Source organism: Rhea pennata, chromosome 8 (genome assembly GCF_028389875.1).
Source record: "Rhea pennata isolate bPtePen1 chromosome 8, bPtePen1.pri, whole genome shotgun sequence".
Taxonomy (NCBI): Eukaryota; Metazoa; Chordata; class Aves; order Rheiformes; family Rheidae; genus Rhea; species Rhea pennata.
In genome coordinates, this window is record NC_084670.1 from 11,861,179 (window position 1) to 11,888,053 (window position 26,875).

Here is a 26,875-nt window from a genome sequence, read left to right on the forward strand (position 1 = left end):
ATTTGTTTTTCTCATTTCCACGAGATGTGGCATGCTTTGCCTTTCAGCCTGTGCAGGCAGGACCGCCGCGGTGAGGCAGGGAAGCAGGCTCCGGGGCTGAGGCATTAGGAAAGGCACTTGATACCAGGGTGACTTTCATTCCAGCATTAGGCCAACCTCTCTGCCAGCCAAATCCAGGCCTCTGCTTTTTGCCAAACCGTCGTGTCGGGGCTGTCTCCCCAGGGTAAGTGGCCAGGATGCACTCAGCGATGCAGAAATGTCCTTTTCTCCTTGAGCTACCAGCAAGCTCAGCCCGGCTGGGTGGCCAGTTAAGTCCAGCTCCTGTTCGGGGTGCATCTGAGCGGGGTTATGCTGGCGATAGCACCTTCCTCCCCTCCCCAGGACCCCCTTCCACGGCAAGCCACAGCTCCCAGCGTGAAAGACGGAGCAAGGGCCTCGTGCGAGCGGCCGTGCAGCCTCATATTTCTCCCTCCCCCTTAAATCATCTCTCCATTGGGTAAAGGCACTCTCTGCGGAGGTTATAAACCCTGAGAGGATCAGCCTGAGCATTACACCTGGGGCAAGCTAAATAAAAAAAGGTCACCGGCGCTTTTTAAACATGGACAAAAAAGCAGTAAAATGTGTTTGGAAAAAAAAATCTGGCATTAAATCATGACTTTTTGCCTGGCTTGCCTCATTAAAAGTGGCCTTTTGGAAGGTAAAATTATCATTGTAAGTGATAAGATCTTTAAGAAAATAATTCACGGCTTCTTCACCCTTTAATATGATAGCCGCCACCGGCTAATTTTTTTCTTAATGGCAACGAGGCCATCAATCTCGTCCGAGCCATGTACTCACTGCTTCCTTCTGCCCTCCCTGCTGAGCCAGGCAGCCAGTGCCCCAACTTGGCTCGCCGGGATGAGTGTCCGTGTCCTCCCGCGCCCGCTCTTGGTGCCTCCCACCCCAGCTGGCACATGAAGCTCGTGGCTGGCACCCAGCTGGGCTGAGGCCGGGCGCGTGTATAGACGCAGCGGGACCCCTTAGTGGTGTTCCAGCTTTCTGAGGGGTCTGAACTTCCTCTGGTATACCCCACTAACCCGCACCGGTATACCCTGGTATGCCCATACTCCCTGCTCCAAAGGGGAGCTCGTATGTGTTCAGCGTATGTGCCTGGAGGCACCAACCCCAGCTTGGCACCTCGTGCGTGTCGCCCCGTACTTGTGCACCTGCAGCATCCCGTGCATGTGCAAGGGCACAAACGCCAAGGGCACAAAGCATGGGAGGGGAGGAGACACGTGCCAGCGTGCATCCAGGAAATGGATGGAAACTGCCCGCACACGTCGCCCCCAGACCTAACCGCCTTGGCTCCCGGGCAGACGGGGCAGGTGTCGGCGCAGGGAGAGCCGGCCAGTGCCTCCGACATTCTGCTTCCTTTCAAGGCCAGTCATTTGAGAGTGTTAAAGCGCTGGACTCCTGCTTTCTGATGGCCCTGGAAAAACACAGGGAGTCTATTTTTCTTAAACAATCCATCACAGCTGCTGTCAGCAGAACAAATACCCTAACCCTGCTTTTTATGTATCTATATGGCCTTTTTTATATATATATTTCGGCACAAAGTGTTCCCTGTTTGATGCATTCAGCTTTAACTCCGCCGTCTAAATAGGTACTTATCACTTAACATGGAGGTGATGGCTTGACATGTTTTCTGTCTCCTGCCCTCCCCTCCACGGTAGGGAAGCCGTCAAAGTGTTGCTAATAGCTGTTATCACTTGGGAACTGTAACCCGAAAGCAATGAGTGATACCAGGCCTTGCTGTGATTTTTCCCCTTACTCTGCTAGGCATTTTTTATGTTATTGCTTGAGGATCCCTGACACAAAGATGCTAGTGTTAGAGCTGAGTTTCCCAGAAGCTTTCAGAAGGTCCAAATGTGCTCCTACGAGAGTTAGAGGCAAAGTCACCCAGTGGCTTTTAGCTGGCGGAGATGGTGGTGGGGTGGAGCTGGGGATGCAAAGCTTAAATATAAGAAGGGTGTTAATAGTGAATAGAAAATAATGGCATCAGCAGCCTGCTGGCCTCCACTGAAGGCTTTCAGTGGTTTGCAGCTGTACTAAGCTTACAGAAATGTGAGTTACTGATTTATTTTTGTTCATGTTACACTCACACCTGAGACTGCAATGGAGCTCTGGATCCTTTTGGAGAAGGCACCAACTACACGGTGGGGAAAGGCGCCCTTCTGGTAGAACGGCTCATCAAAGCCAGAGGACAGAGAGGGAAAAAGATCTGTCCCAGGTCTCCCAGACTGTTTCTGGTGGAGCCGGGATAGAAAGGCAGACCCCCTTCCAGGACCCAACGCACCAGACCACCCCTGTCTCCACTCCTCCGGCCGAACAGGGCGTTCTCCCCCAGCCTAATGGGAGGGCGCAGCTGTTTGGCCCAAGGGGAGCGAGGGGCTCTATTGTTCATCGGGTAGTTTGTTTTATGGAAGAAAACCTGGCAGAGATTTTTTTTGGAGTGGCTCTGGTATTCATCACCCCGGATTGGCAGGGCGCACGGCCACCTTCCACTCATCCTAGGTAATTTCCCCTCCTTCACATATCTGTGGACTGCTCTCATGTCTCCTGCTTAGCTATAGCTTTGCCACAATGTTCAGCTTTAGCTTTTTAATCTTTCCTCATAAATCACAGTACAGATGGAGGAGGAGGAGGGAAGAGGCACAGATATTTGGAGAGACTTCCCCAAGGCCCCCCAGTGAGTCAGTGACACAAGAGAAGGAGTTAAAACCCCAGGGCCCTGACACCAGTCCCTGATTCCTACCACGAGACATGATGTGGAGAAGTTAAATGATTGTGCTAGAAATTTCATCTAGAGCAAGGCAGCTGGGAAAGGCTTAATACAGACATTCTGTCAAGGTTTAGGGCTCCAAATCTTGCTTGCTTCAAAGCTCTTTTTCCTTGGAGGGCTTTAGTGGTCAGATTTCCCTTTAGGTGCTGTAATTCTCTCTCAAACTGCTCTACGAAGCTGTAAAATAACGGGGGTAGGTGGGGGAATCAAAGGGCTCTGGCAGCGTGGCTCGGTTCCCAGCTTAGCCGGAGGTCTCCGGGCCGCGTGCTGGCTGCGCGCCCACCAGCACCCTCCGAGAGGCTGGGTGCAGACCTAAGCAAACTACCCGCAAGCGCTTGCTGGGAGCGTGACATGGAATTTGTTCCTGGCCGCTTGCTTTGGTGTTTGTTTGCAGCAAGAGCCAGCGCACAGCAGGCTTGTTAGCAGCAAAGGCAACTCGTATTCACAGACTAGGCAGTGAATGCTGAACTCGCAGCAACCACCAGGGCTCTTTGTGGAGCCCAGTCTCTCCCTTCCGTGGTCAGTCCCAGCAGTTTCAGAGGGGATATGAGAAAGTTCAAGGGATGCTGTTAGGGATGTTCCTTCATGACCCTCAGGAGGTGACAGCAAGGGCTGAGGTCTCTCCTCTCTGGGAAGAGGTCATATTACACCCAGATTATACCCCATGGAGGGAGAGCCACAGGAGGCTGGATAGGCAGTGGCAAAAAAAATGCTTTTGGGTATCCCAAGGATTTGGGAACACTGATTCTGGGTTACAGTTGGCTGCTCAAGTAAGAGCAGAAACAGCCAAACTTGCACCTCTCACACCACTAACCAACCCTAGTCAGATTTAGGATGCCACAACACCCTTTCTTCTCCTGCATAACTCTGCGCAGGAAAGGCAGCTGAAGAGAGCAGCTGGTGGGGAAAGGCAAGGCGGGGGGGGGTGAGACCTGGGAATAATGCTGAGGAGAATTGAACTCTGCTAGCAGCCGTGTATAGACTCTTGGGCAACCAAGGGCCTGGCCAGAGCATGTGATGGTGTCTGTATGCCTCTGCAAGACATCCCTGCTGCCTGGCCTGCCTGATACGCAGCTCTGTCCATGCTGGGGGAGTCCTGCAGGGAAATTCTGGGCTGGAAGAGGTCTGGAGCACGGCTGGCTTGGACACATGTTCAGAAAGTGCCCTCCTGAGTGACTCTGGAGATAAATCTCCCCATGGTGACTGAAGGCTACAATGAAAGGTTAGTGTACAGTGCCCAGCCCCAGTTCAGAGAGCCGGACACGGAGCCACTGTCTTTAGCTCAACAATAGCAAGAACATCCTCCATCTCTTCCAATGGGCCTGAGGCTTCAGTTCCCACTCACATTGAAACTGCTCCTTGGTGAAGAATTGCTTTTCCCACCCCTCTTTCTTCTCCTGGTGTCTCACTCAGACTTGTCATCCAGGGACACTATGGGCTCCAGGACTCTCCTCAAAGTCCAATGCTTGAGGAAGACTTTCTCCAGAGCAGGAACACTGGGTGTGCTTTCTGCAAAGGAGAGGTGCTTTCTGCACCTCTGCCTGCTGTAAAGCATGCTTACAAGGCAGCCCAGCAAGCACAAACTGTTACTTTGACTTGCGAGGGCTTGATGGGCTGCTTGGCCCTCAGCAAGGCATCAAAGGCTACCACAGGCCTTGGGGTGAGTATCAGACCCTGTGTGTCTCACTCAGCAAGGCCACTGGGAGCAGACAGGTCCAGGAACTGCAGCTAGGAGTGGTGAGGAGACAGTGGTGTTCCCCCTGTCACTCGTGAACTGTGGGACCTCTCATTGACATCAGGCAGCCATCTCAGGCCCTACTCCCCAGCCAGTGACTGGCAAAACCCAACTTAGTGTCATCTGCTTTCCTAGCTAAGTGGCATGAGGGTTGGATAGAAATGTCATCCCAAGTTTGTCAGCTGCTTGTCCAAGTGTTTTGTCCACACTAGCATACTATGATTGACAGGGTTTGGTCTCTAACAGAAAGCGAATGAGGACACCGAGCAGTGCAGGGCAATCTGGTGCTCGGCACTGCCCTTTGGGCTGCCTTTGCTGCAGCTGAGCGGCAGAGGGGGAGCCTAGGCACCAAGCAAATGTGTTGACCGGAGCTCCCCAGCTCACAGCCCTCGCTTGGCTGTCACTACCTCAGTCAGCGCTGATAATAGAAGAATCTGATACAATAATCCTGCATTCATCACATCCTGTGTTGAGTGATTGGATTTTCTTTGACATATTGCCATGAAAATTGACCCATTGCAGTGAGTGACAGCTCTTCGGGGGCAGGAGAGCAGTGAGAGAAAGACATCCGCTTACATCTGGGCTTTTATTGCCAGGAGAGGCTTTTGCTGGGGTAGCAGCAGGGAAGGGATGGGAGCAGAGCCAGGAGAAGGATGGGTGGGAATGAAACCACCAGGCCCCAGCTGTGCCAGCCCCTACTCCCCAGGAAGAGCCTCAGCCAGCACAGAAGCAAGGACAGCCTATTAGACCTTATGCAAATGTCCTAAATGAATCCTAAAGTGGTCTTAAAGCCACTGGGGCAGAGCGGTGACAATGGAGATAATAGCTTGCATCCCATGCCAGCTCACTTGTCCCTGAACTGGGACCCTACTGAGGGTGGCCCAGAGGTCCTACTTTGCCCTCAGTTCATCCAGTGGGACTTCAGAGAGGGATGTCAAATCCCAACAGGCTGCTCCCAGGCTGCATTGCAAATGCTCAGCAGGCAAAAAGGAAAAGAAGAGCCTCATCTCCCCACCACCCTCCTCCTAAATCCTGCGTAATTACAAAGGGGCCTTTAATACCAAACTAACATGAAGGTGAAAGTGTTGTGCCACACAGGACTTGTCTCCCAGAAAAAGCCACCTAGAAATAATGAATCCTCCTGGGCTGAGAGGCTTTCAAGCTCTCTGAGAAGCGAATGAAAGATTTCCTGATTTCGCCCTCTCCCTCCCTACTCTCATGGCTTCTTGAAGTTAATGTTCTTAGGCCTAGATGTGATGGGCAAAGGGAAAAGATCCATGTGTTGACAGAGGACGATTGATCTCTTTTACATAGAACGACTCTCCAGTCCCAGTTTAATCCCCTCGCTCAAGGCAAATGGGATTCTTTGTCAATGGAAACTTCAAAAGCCCAGCCCTGCCGAGAGACGGACCTTCTTCTTTATCTGGTGTCTGTCAGTCACTTGGTGTGTTTCCCTCCAAACAGCTAATCTGTCTTCCTAACCTTACTTCTCCCTCTCAGGAGCTGTATTTGGGACTGTTGAGTTATCTACACTCAGACCTGACAACAAGTGAAAGGGAAGCGTGCGAAATCTAGGTGCTTTTATTTTGCAGGTGCCCTTTCCAGCTCCTTCATGACATCTAAAGGCAGCTTCAGGGGCTGTTGCTTTTCAGTGATGGTTGGGTTTGGGGATTGTTTTTTGCACTGCTTGTCTTTCATGAGGAAAGAGCAGTGCCCAATTTACCTACAAAATGCTGAGATAGTTGTCCATTGCTCCCAATACACAAGCCAGGACCTCAGGACTGCCAGACTGGTCCTACCAGTGACTCTCTTCTGCCCCAGCCAAGTCAGGTCTCTGCTCACTTGTCAGTCTCCCCACTGTCATGGGGGAGAAGGACAATGATGTACGAGAAGGATATGCCAAAGGTGTGAAGCACTAGATGGCATCACTGTAGGCCGTATTTTCTCTTTGGTAGTTTGGGAAATTGTTGGATTTATTCAGTAGGCATCACTGACAGCTGGGACCCCAAGGCAGCACTGTGGCTCCCCTGCCCCTTGCCTAGTGGGTCAGATAAGGTGATTATGTGGTTGCAAGATAGTCACTGAACCCCATCAGGAAAACCCAGAGCTGAAATTTCAGCCTTCATTTCTGATGTCACATTCTTGGTGCTCCCAAACCTGCCCAAAGCTTCCAGAAAAGAAAAGGAAACTAAGACCTGAGGTTTCTAGTATTAAAACCAACAGAAAGATGACTCTTATGAGAGCTCCCCTGCTCCCCCTGGGCTGGGTGAGCTCAGTGATGCAAGTGGCCTCTCTAGACAGGAGCCCTGCTGCCTTGGACTGTGCTGCTGTCGTAAGCAGACGAGTAGATCCTGCCCCCCCCCACCTTTACCCACCCTGCCACCGCTCGGTTTGTTTTCCAACGTGGTCCAATGCCAGCTCTCTGCCACCCATTTGCCTGCTCCTTCCCCCCGCTGTGCCTAATGGCCAGCTAGCAGCAACATTAATTAGCAAATGATGCTCTTTGCAGTGACACTGTGATGCTTTATATATTTTGTACATGGTGAGTAGGACTTTCAGAGTCAAAGGACGGGAGGTGGCTGTTGGGGGGGGGGATCCAGCTGAGGCAAGGTCTTTTTGCTATTTGGGCGCACATTGTGGGGCTCCTTTCTGCTGTGCTTTGCCCCCCTTGCAGCAGTCCTGCATCCCTCTTCCAATGCTGGCATATGGCTTTGGCTCCAGGAACTCCCGCGCACGATTTTACAGCCTGAGCTCAGTGTGCGTGTGATCAGCTCTCATTAGCTGTCGTTAGACGCAATCTGGAGTCCCGGAGACTGCCGGGTCCTTCAGCCTGTGATCCCCCAGCTGTATGGGGAATTGCAGAGCCTGTGCAGGGACTCGGCCACTACAGCCCCGTGGGGGAACGGAGGTGGCTTCCCCCCCTGCTCTGGACAGACCCCAAAGCATTGCCATTTGTGGGGCAGCCCAGGGAGGGTGGTTCCTGGGGAACACCAAGTAGCAGGACATGGAGAGGGCTGGGAGTGCAAGGGGGTATAAATTGGTATAAATAAGAGCATCGCTCTTGGGGGAAGGTGTGCCAAGTTGTTCTCACTCACCTTGGGGGTACCCGCTGCCATGGCATCCTTCAGGATGGAGTTCTTACTGCCAAGAGAAAAGAGAACAGGGTCAGAGTCAAAATCGCTGGAGCAGGCAGGAAGGGGGGAGAAGTGATGGAGGTTAAACAGCAGTGAGCACACAGCTTCTCCTTGCCCTCTCTGGTTGCAGGGGCATGGGACAGAGACAGGGCAACCTATTTGTCCAAACTACTTTAGAACAAAATGGTCCTAAAAGTGGAATCACCTAAACCCAGACACTGTCGCTGGCATGTGGCTGGCATGAGTCAAATCCCAACTCTTCCTCTCCCCAGGAAAAGCAGGGATCCTGCCTGCAGGGTGCTGGGAAGAAAGTCAAGGAGAGGGCAATAGTGGGTGGTGAGCCCTGCATTGGACCAAGCACCACCAAAAAAAAAAAAAAAAAAAAAAAAAAAGGAGGAAAGAAAAGAGAGGGAAATTAAACCCCTCTAAAAAGCTCGGGAAAGAAGATCCCCTTGGCTCCAGCCACACTGCGGAGACAGCAGCTCTGCCGGAGGCTGGAGTGATTTGTTAATTCAGCTTGTTCCCCGTTTAGCAGGGAAGGAGGTCCCCGTCACGGTGCTCCTCCTCGCCTGCCCTCACCAGCGGGAGATGCTATAGATTTAATAACACCTTCCCCCCCTCCAGACAGGTTAAACTTGAAACAATTACATATCAAAGCCGACATGGCGGGGAGGCCTGCACTGTAATTTTTTGGTTATTAAAGTAATCTCTCTCATGTAAATTCTCCTGCTAACATGCTGCAAACAGCATTAGGAAATAAATTATTTCCCCCTGATTCGATTTGTCAATGCAAAGCACCTGCAGCAGACAAAAAAAAAAGAAGGATCTTGAAATATGTTGGCAACGCCGGCGCCTGTGCTTGTGAGTGTGCAGCGGTGGGGCGGCTGGCTCCCCTCTCCCCACGGCCCCAGGGAGATGATGGATGGGTGGGCGGAGGGGGAGGTTAGCGGCTGGAGGCGGAGGTTGGGGAAGGGGGGGGGCACGATGGAATTGTGTTTAATAACAAAATTTGTATGCAAGCCTGCATCCCAGGCTAAGGATGAGTGATCGGCAGCCAGAAAGTATTAAAAAGCCTCGCTAAACAGATGCTGACAATAGAACAAGACATATCAAATCAGATCTACTTCAGAAACATTAATATACACACGCGCACGCATCCCCCCTGCGCGCGCGCGCGCACGGAGCCGCGCACACATGCTCCTTTCTTCTCAATCACAGCAATATGGGAGACATCAATAAATTTTTATGAGACTTTTAGAAGATCAACATGGTACTAGATGTGACAAAAAAGCAATGTGCCTGTCATGTTCGCTTTGTCGGGGACACTTTAGCCCCAGATGCCGAGCTGCAGTGGCAGCGGGGAGAAATTGAATTTGGCTGGCTTTAATCTGCCTTGATTTGGCAGATGGCTGGGTGTTATGAAATGAGAAGGGATGGAGGAAGGTGTTTTCTCCTGGGGCTGGAGCCCCCCCCTCCTCTCGCAGTGCCACTGCCCTCGCCCCCCAGCCCCCAAACGGGGCGAGACAAGCAGCTACCCATCAATCAGGTCACCCCAAACGCCGGAGACCAGGGGTTTGCTCCCGGCCCTGGAGTCGGCGGGGCGCTTGCAGCCGCTCGGCTGCGGTTCCCGGGGCTCTGGGGTCGGTACGAGCGAGAGCCGACGTGCTCCTCGGGCATCGGCTCCTGCCCAGCCACGACGGCGGCTGGGATCCCTGCTGCTGGGCACGGGGACGTTGCTTGCTTGGGGGATCCGGGCCACGCACCTCCCTGCATCCCCCCCCCCCCAATTTCCAGAGCTATCTCAATTTTTGGAGTGAATGAAAGTGTGAAACAACTTTTTTTCCGTTTATAATCCAAACCCTAGGTTAAAAAAACCCAACTCATTTCCTCCCTTTTCTTGTTAAAGGTGTTTAAAATTATTCCTTTTCATGGGAAAAGGGAAGAATCTCATTAATTCCTCCCAGAAATGGTTTTGGTGCCAGGAAACTGGTGTTTCCAGCATGAGAGTTTCTCTGATCAGCCAAAAGGCAAAGCTTCTACCCTTGGGAACAGCAGATAGCGATTGATTTAAATAATCTGGGAGTGTCTGTGACTCATTTGGAGGATGGGTAAGAAGCAGGTCCCAGGCTACAGAGACCCTGGCCTAATGCAATCCGGCTGCATTCCTCCGTCCCGCCAAACAACCCACCCGAACCACGGACGGCACGGCCCGCTGGGCTGGCGCTCGGCCCCGCGGGAGGCAGCGCGCTCCCGGGCAGCCGGCCGCCGGCGGGAGCCGGGAACGGCCTCCGAATCGAAAGGCCATCGGCAAAGAGAAACCTTCCATTCCATAAACACTGCAGACAAATTAAAAGTGGTAAAAGGGAAATCAAGACCTTTAAAGTTCAAACACTTTTCGGTGCCTTTTAAAGTTTTTCGCTCTAGGCCCTTGCAGAGAGCACAATCTTTGGAGACCTTGGAATTCGCTTTAATCACCAAGCCAGTCTGCAGTGGTCTGAAATGATTACACATTTACATAGTAATAACCCCAACACTCCCCACATTATTTCATGGCTAGCATATTTCCACTCGGCGAGTGATCCATGTGTTTTAAATTATAACCTGTACATAGGAAATTAGTTACTAAGTACGATATTCACAGGCTCGTCTGACACTTCTAATTAAGGTGATTTACACAGAATTATCCTTCCAAATAAAAAAATGGTGTTTTGCTAGCTAATAAAATATAATTACTACCCGCTTTTATAAGTTACAGTTAGTTTTAATCTATTTGGGGAATTGTTTATCTAGTTCATTACAGCAAAACAACTTCTTTCCCTTTTAGGCAACCCCCCACCCCCCTGAAACTACCAAATAAGAAAGGAAACATCCTGGAAAGGCTCAGGGATCTGGGGAGCCTCGTTCTCTCTCCCGGTGGCTTTGCATTTCCAAGAGATAAGTGGATGCTTCCCCGCTAATCCGCTTCCTCGGGGCTGCGGCACCAGCAGCGCTCACACATCCCCGCGCACGCTCGTCCGTGCGCCCCGCGTGTCGGCGGGGGCTGCAAAGTCCCCGCTCCGGTGCTGCTGGCCCGGAGTGAAGCCCCATCGGGGTCTCGCTGCGGAGCCCTGTGCGGCCGTTCAGCCGCGTCGCCCCGCTATCGTTAACGGGAGCTGCACGGCCAGGTCCCCGCGCGCCCCGGGGCCCTCGCTGGCTCACCAGCGACCCGGCGCTCCCGTTCATTAAGGCACCCCGGCTCCAGCAGGAACGTTGCCCCGCAGCAAGGCCTTCCACAATTCAAGCAATAGCTACGCCATAGCAGACAGACACGCAGATGCGTTTTAAAAGCAGGCAGGGACTTGTTTAGGAGCATCCCCGTATGCAACAAGGAGTCTCCTGGTGTCCCTCCCAGGATCCCCACGGGGCTGTTCAGACCCAACGTGTCATCTGTGATGTTCCAAAAGGCAAAGGGCAGCTCATCATGCTAAGTCCATGCTCTCCTTCCCTGCAGTCTTGTGGTTTCTCCACCCTACCACGGATGCTGTTACACACAGCGACCTTTAGATTTTTATTTAATTTTTTTATAGCTCTTGCCTTTCAGGGTGTGCTTGCCATAGGAAAAAAAAAAAAGCAGTATGCTGGATGTAGCCCTCATGCCACTCTCACAAACTGAAACCTCTGCCTCTGTCCTTGGACACTTGTCACTGGACTTGCTGTGTTGTATCAGGCCTTAGGGACACGACAACTCTAACAGGAGGAGACTTCAACTCCAGGGATTTGTTGGCTTCCCCCTGGAGATGGTGAAAAGTACAAAGTTTTGGTCCCTAAAACAGTGCTAGAGACCTTGGAGCAGGAGCAGCTTGTCTCCCCGGCCAGAGCCGGGGACCAGCAGCATCGCTGTGGGTGGAGAAGTGGGGGGCAAGCAAGATCTAAGCCACACAGGCAAGAAAGAGTCCCAGCCTGGAAACCATGGGTTCAATTCCCAGCTCCGCCAGAAGCTGCAGTACTGTTACCCCAGGAAAACAGGGGCAGCAAGCTTTCCTCCCCTCCACTCAGGGCACCACAGTGCTGCCTGACAGCGCCCAGGAGCAAGGCTTTGAAAACTTTGTTGCAATTGTAGCTACAGCCTGGCTGTTTGCTAACATAAGGCAACAGAGAGACCTGCTCGGAAGGGGAAACGAAGTGACAGAACCTGCCTGAAGTCTCAGAAAAGAAACAGCAGCACCAGGAGATGCTTCAGCCACCAGATCTTGCAGCTGCTGGCTCTCCCAAAGCACGTTCAAATGAGCTCTCCAAAGAGCCCCCACCCAAAGCAGGTTAGGGCTTATGAAGAGCATCTGTCAAGGAAGGGCTGAGCTTGGGACCTGGCGCAGCAGCTGGGCCCCAGCACCGCTCCTAACACGTAATTAATAACTACTGCAAGAGAAGTTCCTTGAGCTTGGGTCGTTACAGTTGTTGTGCTCATCCCTTAACGACATCGCAGCGAGAAGAGGTTTAAAGAGGTGGTAAGAGGGCTGACAACACCCACGGCTGCCATGCAGCTGGTGCTTTTTGGCTCTGCGACTCTTTCACAAAACAATCTCATCAACCCCTCGGATCGACAGGCACCGGCTGGAGCATGTTCAGCTCCCACACGAGAGCCTGCAAAGCTGAGAGGCAGCCACGAGCTGCAGCCAACTGATATTTTCCTGTAAGAATATCCAGTGGAAACAATTTGTTTTTAGCTGCAGGACACGTGGCTCGCATGCTTGGCTGCAGGGCAGGAGCACCAGCAGCGACGGAGCAGCCCGCGGGGCGGCACGGACCAGGCAGCCTGCAGGGTGGTGTGGAAGGAAACGCCAGGAGTAAATAAGCAGTAGCAGGGTAGAGAGGGAATTGGATTTTTGTGAATGCTAGTTTAAATAAGTGGAAGTGTCACTTTAAACCTAAATAAGGAAATGAGATTTTTTTTTTTTTTTTTTTTTAACTACATGGGGCCAGATCCTCACCTAGCTGCAGGTGACAGCTCCACGGAGCTGCTGAACATGGTCTATACTGTCAGGGGAAGCATGCTGTGATTTCTAACCTGCCGTGGCTCTTCTAATGGTACCTGCTCCCCACACCGGTTGAGAGACCTCCTGCAGCCGATGGGGAAAGGGGCTGGGTGACAGTGAGAGTTGCCAAAGGCCCTGAGCCAGCCGCTCCACTGGCTCTCTGCCCCTGCAATCCCACCCGCGTTTCCCAATTGCTCGCTCCGTCAGTATTTATGAGACCTCAGTAGCCAACATGCGGGCAGTGGTGGCAAGCCTGATCGCACAGGGCAGCCACCCACCTCCCTGCTCCCCGAAATAAATGAAGCTGCAGCGGAGATGCAGCAGGATCATAAACCGCTGTGAGTGAGTGACCTGACCACAGTAAAATCCCCCATTTGCTCCGTCATGTTGACACCCACAGATCTTCCTTCCCTGCTGAGCTCTCCTTTTCTCCATCCATCCCGGGGTGACCTGGGGCAGAGCATGGGGTGGTGGACCCGTGCCTCTGCAAGGAGCCTCCGCCTCAGGCAGCCGATGGGCTGCTGTAGGGTCTGGCTGAGGATACGATGGTTCATGTGTGGGGGGCAAAGCAGGAGGCTCGGGTAGGAGGGACATTGCATCTCTTTCCCACTGTTTGCAAAGGAGGTGGCTGGAAAAAATAAGAAGTCGGAGGAAAGGTCATGTATTAGATTGATCTGGGGGGGCTTTTTTGCTACCGCAGCTGTAATGACCATTTAATTATTCGCCGCTCACGTGGCAGTTTGGAAAAGGCTCCACAGAAGGCATGCATCGCTTAAGGGAAAATAACTGACCCAAGATTTATTCTCCCCCCCCAACTGCTTTTTTCATGCATCCCGCCCAAACGCCGGGTTTCTCCCTGCAGCGGTGCTGCTGCTCTGCCTCCCAGCAGAGGCTCTGACGCCTTCCTCTCTCGAGAGGATTCCTCCCTAGCCCGGTTCACGGATGGAAAAGGGGGGCACACAGAGAGCCCAGCGTGCCCAAGGCGGCAGGGCGAGAGGAAAGCCTTGACTTCCAAGGTCCCAAAGCCCGTACAGACCCTCCTCCTGGTGCCGGGCCTCTCTGACCCAGGAGAAATACCGTCACCCACAGGCCACGGGCCGCGGCCGGCTGGCGGGCGACTTGCCCCGCTTGGGGTCCGAGTTTGCGCTGGGAGGGGAGGAGCGGGGCGCCTCGGCGCGGGACAGGCAGCAGCGGAGGAAGGGCCCGGGGCTGCCCGCATTGCCCCGCTCCGGGCGCGCGCGAGGGAGCTGGGACGGTGCTCTGCTCCCCTCCCGGCCGTGATTAATCTGCCACGGCGAGGGGCAGGGACACAAATCAGAGGGGGATGAGAGAGGATAAATCCCCGGTATCAGCAGCACCACATTTGCTAGATAATAAACAGACTCCTCTCCTCATAAATTACCCTCCTTTCCCTCACCGCTCCCCGCCGGCGGCAGCGGCAGGCGCAGCCCCGGGCTGCTCCGAGCCGCTCCGGCGTCCCGGCCGGCCGGAGAAGCCGCGGCTGAGCCAGGCCGAGGCCGGGCGGCCCCCGGCCCGGGGAAGCTCTGCAGCTCCCAGGCACCGCTTATTCCGCTCGAGGTTTCCGCTGCCCGTTCCACGCGTCTCCATCTCCTCCCCGGGAAAACGGAGCTTCCTCGCTCCTCACCTTGGCACTAGCCAGTTTGCCTGCTCCTCGCCCGGCACGTGGGGGAGCGAGCCCGCTCTTCGCCCCTTCACGGCCCCGCTCCAGCGCCACCGAGCAGCCGACGCTCCGGGGCGCGCTCCTCCGGGGCCGGGCCGCGGGCTTGGTTGAAACGCGGCAGGAGCGGCGCCGGGACGGGTCGAGGCAAAGCCCCTTCCCGGGCCGAGGTGCACCCCGAGCCCCCGCGCCGCGTGGGGCAGCGGCGGGAGAGGAGGGTGCCCAGTCCCGCTGGCGCGAAGTACGGCCAGGCACTTAATAGTCCCTGTCCCCACGATTTCCCAGGCGCGGATTTATGCCTGGAGGGGTCACCTCTGGCGAGACTCTAATAACGCGACTTTATTAGCTTTCTTGTTCCTTCTTTAAGATACAGTAGCAAGGGGGGAGGAGGGCAGCGGCACCCGGGGAAGGAGAGGGGGGCGTACGGGGAGGAAGCTGCTGCCCTCGCGATTCCCCTCCTCGGTGACAAGGGGGAGAGGGAGAAAAATGATGCTCCCTCGAAATTTATCATGCACCCAATTACAATGTTAATTGGCAAGTCCCAGAAATCAATTAATTCGCAAATTTTTTTCAATTAAAAATTAAGATAAATCATAAAACGTTATTAAGCAAAGGCCAAACTCCGTGAACTTTTTTTTTTTGTAGGCATCTGGGTTTTTTTAATTTAAATAAAAAAAAGAGCTGTGTTGCCAAAGCCTGATGCCCTTGAGTGCCTTTGCTGAAGCGCAGGGGGCTGTCATCAGCAGGACTGGGCTGAAGACAGATAAAAAAATATCGACCAGTCGGACACACTGCTTCTGCTTTATTGATCAGGCGGGAATTTAACTTGCTGTGCATATCCACCGTGTCAGCAAGGGCCATGGGTGAAATTAAAAGTACTTGGCTTGGAGATGTCGCCTTGATACTGGGGGGGGGGGGGGAGGGAGGGGGAAGAAGAGGAGGAGAAAGGGAAGAAATCATAAAAAAGAAGAAAGTGGAAAAAGAAGAGGGAAGAAGAAGGAAGAATGACAGAAGGAAGTTGAGGAGCAGGAGGGAGCTGCCATGTGGTTTCAATGCCCGCTTTTCCCTGGTTGCACACTCACTTGTTGGCTAGGGCTCCTTGCCCTCTCTGGAGCACTCTCAGATATCTGCTGCCTTTAAGGAAGGGAATTAGCATGTACTTCAATGGAGCTTTGAGGAAAAAACCCTCTCACTCAAAGGTTTCTCTAATCTCACTCATTCAGACGCTCGCAGACCTACAATGTTCGCGGTACAAGAAGCCTAAGGAAGTGCCTGGCTGTCGTGTTAAAGTTCCCAAGCATAAATCGAGGAGACCTGAGGCGAGAACCATGACCCTGATGTGACACATGACAACAGAGCTAATTTGGGTTTTACACACTTTATTTATCCTGCCAGGCCTGGCAGCACGGCCACCTCACTCTCTCCAGACCAGCTACCTGCTCCGGCCCTGAGAAGGTCTCTTCCAAGGGCCTTCTGGGGTAACACGATACTTAGCAGATTCCTCTGAGATGAAGCAATTTTGGAAGTATTCTGCCAGACATCTGCTTATTCCTTATGCCAATGGACTTAGAGCTCCCTCTGCCCCACAAGGAGAGCCACTAGCATGCCTATCTGCATAAAGAAACTGGGAGATGAAGTCCTCTCCTGGCAGGATGAAGATGCTCAGCACAGTGCCAGCAATCGAGGGAGTGCTGCACACTCCCAGCCTGGCTGCCAATGGAGGGATGATTAAGGAGAATGAGAGGAAGAGCACACGTGCAAACGAAGGAGAGAAAGCATCAGAGGGATGACAAAAGAAGATTTAAGCCTGGGTAGAGATGCACTGAGAGCTGCTACAGGAGCTCGAGCCACCACGGGCCCTTGGCTGGCTCTTTTTCTCTGACATGAACCAAGGCTGGCTCCGACAGCCAAACTGAACCCCTGCCTGGGCATTTCACCTGCTCTGAAATAGGCATTCCCACTGTGTCCTGCTCTGCCCTCCTTTCCCTGATAGCATTTGGCTCCCTCTTCCTGATGGCATCTCTGAGGTCACTGGAAAACAGCCCAAAGCACTTTCCATTTGCACCAAGGCAAGAGACTCCAGTGCCCTCTATGTTTGAAGAAAAGCTTCATAATTAAAGAATCAGAAGATAAATTATTCCCTGATCCACCTTATGACGTAACTTCTGAAACGCTGGGCACACAGGGGCATCTCCCTGCTCTTGGCATAGTGGCAAGGACCAACGAGACCCGCTCATCTAGGCTGGGAACAGTTAATGGGGATGAGGAGGTGGGCATGGGCTTCAAAATATGGGTATGCTCAGATAAGGTCAGGATTCAGGGTGGAGGAAAGACAGGAAAAAAAGTGAAGAAGGGGAGGGTATGCGCAGCCACAGGGCATGGGGAGGACAGTATTGTTTCTCCACCACTTGGCCACGTCCATCCCTGGGCGCCCCTGAACACTCTGCTATGCTGTCACACGGACATGCTCAGCTCCAGCATGCTGTCGTGCAGCTAACAGTACAACACAGTACGAGGATATTGCTGGCTACCTCTGCTAAGCTTACAACTCCCCGAAGCAAGCAGAAAGAGTGTAGGTAGCCCCGTTGGAGCTCAGCGAGTCCTTCAGCCACAAAAGCAGCAACAGAGCTGACATAGTCCAACTCACCGCTCCACCCACTGGACCATTCCCGTGCTATATTGATACACATGATCCTTTTGGAGAAGTGAAATCATAGCTCTGAAGCATGTTTGCTGTTGGTAACACAAGGAAGAATTCTCTTCCATAAGCTGCCATACAGGGAAATAAAAATATCCCCTGCCAAATACATCTTTAAAAAGGCGACTGCATTTTCAAGAACAGAAGATCATGTTGTTAGACAAACTGCATCCAAAAGCACATTTCCCTTCAAGTGCTTGACTCAGCAACTGTAATATTTGTAATGTGATTTCCTAATCCAATAAATTTCTTTTCCCCCAAACTCCACCTGGGGGCTCAGAAAGCACCATGGGCAGACCAACGACTGGCCTGTCTGTCAGCACAGGCGGGCTCCACAGACAGCCTGGCATCTCCTGAGCCAGCTCTCAGAGACCCTTTGGTCCTTTGGAGGGGACACGCATTGACAAGCCATTTCAGTGCTCTCCTGACAGCTGAGGACTCTTGTGCCTCTGAAACCCCAGGATTTGGGAGGCAGATCTTGTTGTTACCTCTCGGTAGAGTCCTGCCCCTTCCAGGACCTCCTCCTCACCTTCTCCCTCAACCTGCCCAATTTCTCTTGTCCTTCACTCCCAGCACATCCCCCTGGCTCCTGTCCCCTCTTTTCGCTCTGCCCTCATTCCTTCCCCTGTTCACCTCCCTCAGCTCCTACTGCCTTCTTTCCTGTTCTTGGAAAAGAACTTTTGGCCAGATATCAGGCACATTGTCCTAGGAACTCAAAAAGCATGTGCTCCTCAAAGAGCTGGCTGTAAGGTGGGTCTGACATCGCACGACACAAAACGCGTTTTTCCTCAGCACAATTTTCAGAACTGGTCAATCCATCACAGGTGAAGCTGCAGGCGGAGGCAGACACCCAAGCGGGGAGGTGAGGCCAGGTTAAGGACAGCGGCATTATAAGCAGCTGAGAACAGGAGCTTTCAAAGGAAAGCCCTAGCAAAGCTTAACCTTCGAGCGCCACCAGCTCTGCTCATAATATTTACCTGCCGTGACATACGCGGTGATACATCCGCACGCACACATGTGCCGGCGGGTGTCTGCCCTGAGGGACACCTACGGGCGCTGCTCTCACCAGCTCTAATGATCTACCTGCCTGCTGCTCCCCGCCGGCCCCGGCTCCGCAGACGCGGCTGTAGTTGAAGCGCGGTGAGCTGGGGCCGGGGGCCATTGACATCTCTAGAAAGAGCCTCACATTTCAGTGTGCTTTATTGCAAGCCTTTAATATGGATGCGGTGTAAAGTGGGTAAATATAAATCGCGTGGGGTGAGGAGCACAGCGCACGGATCAGCTTAACGTACGTGAGCTGGAGAATATTCATGTATTCTGCAAGGCCCGGGCTGGCTGGGGGCGCAGGGCACAAGCGTACGGAGAGGGTCACTACCATTATTTCTTATTTTTACCTTGGTGGCACTTTGCGGCTCAGCTGGGGATCGGCACCTTTGCTCTCGGAGCTGTACACACACAGCGAGGAGAGCACCCCTGCCGCAAAGTGCAGCGGGGCCGCTGCGCGCCGGGCTCCTGCTCTCCGCTGCTTTGTGCTCGGGCCCCGCAAAGGTGAGCTGCAAGGTAATTTCTCTCTGGAGGAGCAATACCAAAGTCCTGCTCTGCAAGAGTTAAACCCCGTAAAGCCAAGGCTTGTAGTTTTGTTTTCTTTCAATTTATACCCTTCGCTTAAAGAGGGGTGAAAAAAAGAAAGGAAGGAGAGGGAGAAAAAAGAAAGCCAGGTGACATATTCTAAGAGGGAGCACCGAAAACGTGTTAAGCACTTCAAAATCTCATATATTCAATCGGCCTCTGGCAAGACATCTGCCTAATGTTAGCGCTTAAATATCCTTTTCCATTTTACATGCATTCAAGTCTCATTTGAGCGAAATGAAACGGTATTATTAAAGGGAGATTTTGCACAAATGGCCTGAATTTGACATGTCAAGTTCAATGAGGCTGTTACATATGTAACACCGAGAAGGGCTCGGAGGCTGCCGGCTCTTGAAACAGCGCCAGTGGCTCAGAAATGAAATTTGCATTCAGCGAGCCGCGCGGAGCCGCGCGCGGGGCCTCGGCCGGCCGGCCGGGGCGGAGGAGCCGCGGGGCGACCCGGTCCTTCCCCGCGGGGCACGGGAAGGACCCGGTCCGTCCGCAGCCCCTGCAAGCCGACGCAGCGCCCGCCGAGTCCCCGGGGCTGCATGCGGAGCGGGGGGGAGGGGAGGGGGGGGGGAATCTGCCCTCCGCGCCCCCAGCGCCGGAAATTTATGATTTCCTTGCAAATCGTGAAGGTTTATTAAAACTTAACGACGCAAGCTGTGATTGGCTGCATCCTCTTTAAATTAAAAAAAAAATTAAAAATTAAAGAGGGGCCTTTGGAAAGCAGCCCCCCGGTTTGCTTCTCCCCATCCGGCTGATCAGTAACAGCTGCTGGGCCATTTCGGTAACGCGTCGGTACTGGCAGGGAGCGGCCCGGGCTGCCGGTGCCCGTCACGTTTATAGGCCTACATTTTATTTTTATGTTTATTGGGTTATTTGAGATCATTATTAGTTTCTCTCTCCCCTTGTTGACGTGTTCTTGCTCCCGGCTCTTCCAGGCGGCAAAGGTGGGGGAACGGGAGATGCTCACCGCCACCGCCGCCGCCTGCCCCCCCCTTCCCAAAATCGGCCCCACGCGGAGCCGCCGCCGGACGCTCAGCCCCTATTGCCCGAATCCACAGGCTAGACTGAACGCTATCCATCACGCTACGGAGCGAGCCGTTATTTAATATTTATTTAATAATTAATAAAGACCTTCGCTGGTTCTTCGCCGCGCGCGGGGCTGAGCGGAGCGGGCCGGGGAAGCGAGGGCGAGCCGGAGAGAGCTGTCTGCTCTCTAACTGCTGCTGTTATTTAAGGGAATAATGCCATTCTTTTTCATTTGTCAGCTGGCCCACAATGGCCCTTGTCACGCTTTATGATTTAGGGTTTCCTCTCCTTTCCCATTAAATGCCACCTTCCCATCGCTGCCTCGCGCCAGCCATCCTCCGCTCCTGGCTCGCGGTTGCAGTTTCCCTCTGATATTGGCCCAGCTTCTTTGATGGGCTCCTCCGAGCACTAATTGCTTCTGTTCATTTAAACCTGTTCACTAATTTGCGGTGGCCCTTTATTAAGTTGGATGCGGCCCAAATTACACCATAAATTACACTCGCAAGGGGACCGGGCGTCGCGTGGGATGAGTGGGCTGGCTCTTCCCTCTTCCCCCCTCTCTCCTCCTCCGCATCCTGTTCGAGGGGTGGTGGACCTCAGAGAGATCTCAGCCCAGGCCCGTTTTGGGGGGTGTCTCTGCTTCTTGAAGTTCCCCCCTTCTCCCTCAATCTATAATGGTTATTGCTCGTTTTATAGGAAGAAAAAAAAAAAAAAAAAGATGCTATGCTAAGCCCGGGCTGGGACGGATCCTGCTTCCTCTCTCCAAAGCTAAGTGAACCCCTTTGCCCTGGCACACACACCGGATACCCATGTTCTCCCTCCCTTTCCCACCACCTGGTGACGTAACTGAGCTTCTAGTCGGCAGTTTGATTTCTTTTCTCACCTTTTAATGACTGGGGAATTCATTAATAATTGAAATAAACACGCTCTTTTCCAAGGCTGCTGATTTTTATTAAGGCGGGGGCAGGGATCTGCCAACCCTTGGCCACAGCCATTTCCTAAATAACTGCTGGCAGTTAAAATGCAATTATTATTATTATTATTTTTTAAATAGAGGACTTTGCTGAGCTGGGGAAAGCAGAAGGCAGTGGGAGCTGAAGGCAGCGGAGGGGCAGCCCCACCGTGGGAAGTGCTCAGGTGGGACCTGCTTTAACGTCTCCTCTGCCGGAGCCATGCGCTCAGCACGCCCATGTCCGAGCAGTGCCAGAGCTGCCCACCTCAACACACCTTCCCGGCTGTCCCATTTCTGTCCCATCTCTACCAGTCTGTCGTGGGGAATGCCGGAGAAATGCTTCTGCCCTGCTGGTTAGTGCTCAGTGTCCCACATTCGATAACTCAGGGGAACAAAGTGTTGGGGGCAGGAGGAAAGTGGATCTTGGGCTTTTTAGCCCCGCTGCGCAGTGGTAGCTGTTAAAGGCCAGCCCTGATCCCAGTGGCGTGGAGTTGTCCTGCACACCGGCCCCTTCTTTGCCGGAGGCCGGAGACAAACACCGGATTCAGTGGGGCTGGATGAGGCCCTGGGCACAGGGGCTTTTGCGGTATCACAGCCTCCGCTGCCCAGCGAGGAGCTGGGAGGCTTGGGCCACCCCGAGGAGCCCGCCGGCCGCCGGTGGCTCCTTACCTGATGTTGAGCTGCGTGAGCTTCTCCAGCTCCTGCTCCATGTGCTCCTGCAGCTCGCCAGGGCGAAGGAGGACCTGGCAGATGGGGCAGATGGGAGCCTGGCTGTCAAACAAAGTCGCCTTCTTTTTGCCTGTGGGGAGGAAAAGAGGGGGAGAAAGCTTTAGCTCCTGCACAGCCTCAGCCCGGGTGCCCCGCGGCAGCAGCAGCAATCAGCAGCACCTGCACCGCGCACGGACGGGTGGGCGCTGGGGGCCCGTGGGGAGCCCGCTCCCCAGCTGGGCTCAGAGCCTGGGGGCTCCCTGGCAGCGGGGGCGTGCGGAGCTGTCGGCTCAGGCGCAGACCCTCCTCGGCCCCCAAACGCTGCCCTTCCACTTCACCTGCGCAGCCAGGTTTCCCCCGTTCAGTCCCTGCTCCTCAGCCAATTTCCTCCGGCTTGGAAACTTTATTGCCTCCTCTATAAGGAATATACAGCATCTATTTAACATAAAATAAAACTCTAAGCAAACAATGAAGTTTCAATAAAACAGAAAAGCCCACGGGTCTCTGGCCCCTCTCTCCCAGCTGTATTAGCAGCTCTGCTCATGAGAGGGCGTGCGGAGCCCGGCTCAGATGGCTCCAGCGGGGAGAAACATGCTTTATAGCCGCCTGTTGTCATCTAATGTGAACCCTCCTGCTGGATTATTTATTTATGTATTAGACATGGATCAAATTGGTTAAATCTGAGTGAGAGGCAGTAATGCACAATAAAGCAGCCAGCGCTGGTACGAGGGGGCTACATGCAACGTGGCCTTCCAATCAGAAGCCAAAAGGTGCCATTTTATGGCTCCTAACGATGGTAGAGGCCAGTTAAATGAATCCCCATTAAAGGAATAGACCTTCTCAAAGTATAAAACATTGGTGTGAGCAGCTTTACTGGGTCCCTGCTGCTCACTGTATAACCGCCTGGCGCAGGCATTTAACGAGAGGAGGGGTCTGAAATAAGTTTGTGAGTCACCTTGGCTCATCCTTGCCTGCGGGCAGGACAGAGCGTACGTGCCTGGCTGCAGCGGGGCTGCCTCCAGGACGCTCGCTGGCCTTTTCTTCCACCTCCGAATGGGAGATGGGGGAAACTGAGGCACCGAAGTGGCAAATCAGAGCAAGTCGATGCTACGGAGACAGCTTCCCCTGCTTCCCCCTCTCGGCCACCCACTGGGAACGCTCCGACTTGCAGACCCCGGAGAAGACCGCAGCCACCCGGATCATCTCTCCTCTGGACTTGAGCTACTCCCCACAGTTCCCACGCGGAGCCACAGACAGATCCCGGCGTCTCGCTGCCCCATGCAGACCACTTAGTCCTCTCCGGCAGATGGGAGCACAAAGCGTTCAGCCTGCGTAACTGGGAGCATCTCCCTCTCTCTCACGCATAGGCTCTCTCCTCGTTGCCCCATGTTTAAACGGTGCCCAGAAACCAAACCGAACCCAAACGACGAGCTCCCGCTGACCCTAGCAGGAAAGGTCGGCACTTCAGTGATTCCACCTTCCTGTTGGAGCTTTTCCACTTTTGTGTAGCAGGGGCCCAAAATAGCCCAGGAGTGTCCCCTACCACCTGCTATTTATAACCCCAACTCCGCAGCAAAACAATGGAGCTGTCTGAGTCTCCCTCCCAAAATAAACAGGCAGCCTTTGAGCGGACGGGAAATCCTGCTGGATCCCCGCTGCGGGGCGCGCAGATGCACGGGCAAACACGCCGCCTCCGCCCCGCCGCGCCGCGGCCCCGCTCCCGGCCCGGGTCACCGCCGCGGGGCCGCCAGCCCCCACCTGCCACCCGCAGCCCGCGCCGCCAGGCCACAGGTGTCCTCTGCGTCTCCAGAGGTTGAACATCTCCAGGGCTTTGCTCTCCAGGGAGCTGGGTGTGTTCGCTGGAGGAGGCGCAGGGCAGTCCTGGACTCTGGCACCGCACCGGCTCTGCTGGGATGGGCAGCCTTGGAGCAGGCAGCCCGAGCTGCCCAGAGCAGAGTCCTCCTGGGACACCCCGGCACGTGGAGCTGGTGTGGTGCCTGGGGACCAGCTCAGCTGCACTGGGCTGGAGGCCTTTTTAACCTCCTGGGTGCTCAGGCCCTCACTCCCTGCTCATTCTTCGGGATCTTCGATGGGATGCATGCTGCTAAGCAGAAGTGACTTTGTATTTGAATGTCCCAGGGATTTAGGAGGGATCTCAGGCTGTGGGAAAGGCTCTTGCTGTCTTCTTTTGCAGTCCCAACCCCTGCCCAGGCCAGCAGGAGAAATGAGCAGCAATGGCCTTAACCACCAGCTACATTAACGATATTGTAATGAATTCATGTCAAGGAAGGATGTGACAGCTGTCATGCTGCATCCACTTAGAAGGAGCTGTGACAGCGGGGACAGATCCCTGTGCTCCAGTGAGCACAGGCGCCTGGTGCTTCTCCAAAAGCAAGGGCTTTAACCGGGGCAGGAGACCAGGGCCCTGGACAGGCAGCCAACTCCCTGACGCACAGATTGCCACGCTAGCGCTTCAAAGCAGGAGACAGAAGGAGCCCTGGCTCCTGGCCCAAGGGGCTGACAACCTCGCTTTTGCAGGGGCTGGCATAAGTGGCAGTGACAGGCAGCAGGGAGGGACCATTTCTGATGGCAGCAGGACACCTACGCAAGCCTCCCCACGTCTGCAAAATTCACTGCCTGCCCGCAGTGCTGCAGAGGCTGCCGGCTGGATGTGTCTCCCCAGATCAGCTGTGACTGCGACCACAGCGTGTCCCGGGGGCCCAACACACGCCCACGCTCCGGTCTGACACCCCACGCGGCGGTACTCAGCTGTGTGGCATATGATGCAGGGATGCAGGGAGGGAGAAGCTGGGAGTCCCGGGTACTATAGCTTCGCTCGTGAAAGCCGCGACGGAGACACGTACATCCTGCCTCTCCTCTCTGCAGCGGGAGCGCCCTGGCACTCGCGAAAAAGCGAAGGATGCTGCGGTGCGTGGGGCGGCGTGTGCTGCAGCACGCCGTGGGTGGGCGCTTACCCCACTTGACAGAGCAGGGGGCATTTGCTCGGGGTAAAACGGCGGGTCCAAATCCCCACGCAGGTTGGACCTGTGCCTGCCACGGCAGCAAGTGCTCCCCGTTCCTCCTCCATGCCCTGCGCCAAACCTGCTCCTGGGAGACCCTGAATGGCTCTTTTCAGGCTTTTGTTTTTTGGCAGCTGTGTTTTTGTTTTCCTTGCCCCTCTCTCTCGCCTTCGCTCTCCGGTTACTCCGCAGGCTCAGCTCCAGTGTTTACCCTCTGCGGCTCGGCCGTGCTTCCCCCGCTGCCGACCCCCCGCTCGCCAGTGCCAGAGAGATGAAAAGGCAGAGCCTCGGTGCTCCCGCTGTTTGCCTGGTCTCCCGGGCTCCGAGGAAATGTTTAACTTGAAGTGTTGAAACTGAATATTTCCTGCTCTGAAAGCCGAGCGCCTGAGACACAAACGCACCCCTGCGCGGTGGAATTTTTCTGCTGGCTCTTTCAGAGGGAGCCTGCAAATGGATCCCAGCCCTGGTGGGGATTGAATCGAACCCTTCTGTTCTCACTGGAGATCGTGGGTGAGATCCTGGGCTCATTTACACTAGTATGAAACCAACGTAACTCTACTGACTCCCCTCAATCAGCCTGATGCACTGCAAATTGACAGGAAACAGGGTCTGGACTCCAGGCTTGGAGCTGGGCTGAGATACTGGGGAACACTCACATCAGCATCCACCCTCCTCCGCAGCCCCAAGCATCCCAGATAATACATCCCAAGCTAAGTGGCTGATGACTCCAGCCAAAAGAAGGGCCCAGCAGCAGCTTTGTTATCCCCGGAGGATTGTGCTGGAGGTGCTCGGCCACCCGGCGACGAGCAACGGTGTGAGATCCTACCAAAAGCACAGCGGCAAGTTCAGAGCCTGGTGAGAACACGTGAGGAACTGTTGCACAAAGACGGTAACCTCTTGCTGGGGTGACTCGTTAGCTCCTTTAACGATTTCCCTCCAGCTGGTTTCATCCCCTTGAGTTTCTGAGCTGGCTGATACGGACATGCATTGCATGCTCAGATACCAAGGAGGGCTACGCTGAAGGGAACCCCTCGAAAGTCTGCTGCAAGCAAAATGGGAAATTCTGTTTTGGAGAGCATTTAAGTGGAAAAACACAGATCCAGCCAGCCAACTGCTGCAACAGCACACGATGTGTGTAGCCCCTTGTCACTCTGAAGCACAGAGTATACAACACTCCCAAGTCACTCTGAATATGCAAAGTTTACAAGATGTGAGGGCTGCTGCAACCCAGGAGCTCAGCGAGTTGCCAGATTAATGGAATAAATTGTTCATAATTCCGTTATTTGCTCTGTTGTGCTGTCAGCTTATTGTGCAGCCGATGCATTGCTCCAGGTGCCTCCCCAGGCATGAGATGGCTGCCCAGGTGGCATATGCAAGCGGGCAGCAGGTGGGAAAACACTCATGGCAGGATGCTCCCTGCTGAACATTTACTGGGGACCTGCTTGCTTTGTCCTAAAGGGCCTTCCTGGGGCAGATAATTGGTGGGCATCTTCTCACCATCCTGTCCTTCCTCATGGCCCTCTGAAATTCTCCCTTTCTTCACCTTGCTCCTGGGAGGATGAGCACTTCTCTTTCAGCTCCTAATTTTCCAAGATCTCAAGCAGTTTTCCACTTGTCTGAGTACAGAACTCCCCTTCCCGAGATTCCTCCCTCCATGTCATCCTCCTATTTTCTCTCCTTCTCTCTCTTTTAAACACTCCATCATTTAAAACCAATCAAAGCCAGTTGATCTGAAACTCTTTTGAATAGAAATGACCCCATGCTGGGGCCTGTGGCCCTGAGCTGTGCTTCTTGGGCTGCTCCGAAACCAAGTGGGTGGTAATGGAAGTGCTGACACAGGCTCCTTGACAGCTTCACCACTGCCAGCGCCTGTAATAATCCCTCCTGGCTCCCCCTCGACTCGGTTTCTGCGACGATTATTTTCCATTCGATGATGGGCCCGCTGTTATTTGTGTACTGATAGCAGATATCTCGTGTGACAAGCCTCCTTTCCTTCCAGCTCAAAAAACAATAATTCAAAGAAAGACCCATATTAGCTTGGAAATAGCCAAATGCTAGCTCTTCTCCCCGCGAGCCCACGCGGCATCCAAAGAGGACCACGCGGCAGCTAGCAACCCCCCGACAGTAAGTGGCAGGGAAGGGGCTGCACCGGCCCTGGGGGACGATGACAAGAGCGGGGCGACTGAAGGGGAGGTGGCTCAGGTGTCAGCGCAGAGTACCTAGGAGTAACAGCAGAGTGACTTCAAGAAGCAAAAACTGTTCAGTAATAAAGTTAGAGAGCACGAATAACGTTCCTTGTTGCTGCTCTGTCTCCGCGTTGGTGGATCTGGACCACGCAAGGTTATTTATTGGTGTGCTTCTGGTGCCATGCTTCGACTGCGCCTGCTGGGGAGCCTTTGGATCCAGCCGGTTTTGCCTGAGGCCACGGTCATGGTCCATCTTTAGGGTGGTGC

General features: G+C 53.9%; 1 protein-coding gene across 3 annotated transcripts in view; it reads right to left on the reverse strand.

The window, feature by feature from the left end:
• Window positions 1–26,875, reverse strand: part of RNF220 (ring finger protein 220) — a 228,797-nt gene that overhangs the window by 64,348 nt on the left and 137,574 nt on the right. For all 3 annotated transcript variants that reach the window (XM_062580882.1, XM_062580880.1, XM_062580881.1), the window contains exons 2-3: window positions 21,364–21,493; window positions 7,652–7,697 (exon numbers count right to left, since the gene is read on the reverse strand). In XM_062580882.1, coding sequence (XP_062436866.1) covers window positions 7,652–7,697; window positions 21,364–21,493 — 176 coding nt within the window. The remainder of the gene's footprint in view (window positions 1–7,651; window positions 7,698–21,363; window positions 21,494–26,875) is intronic.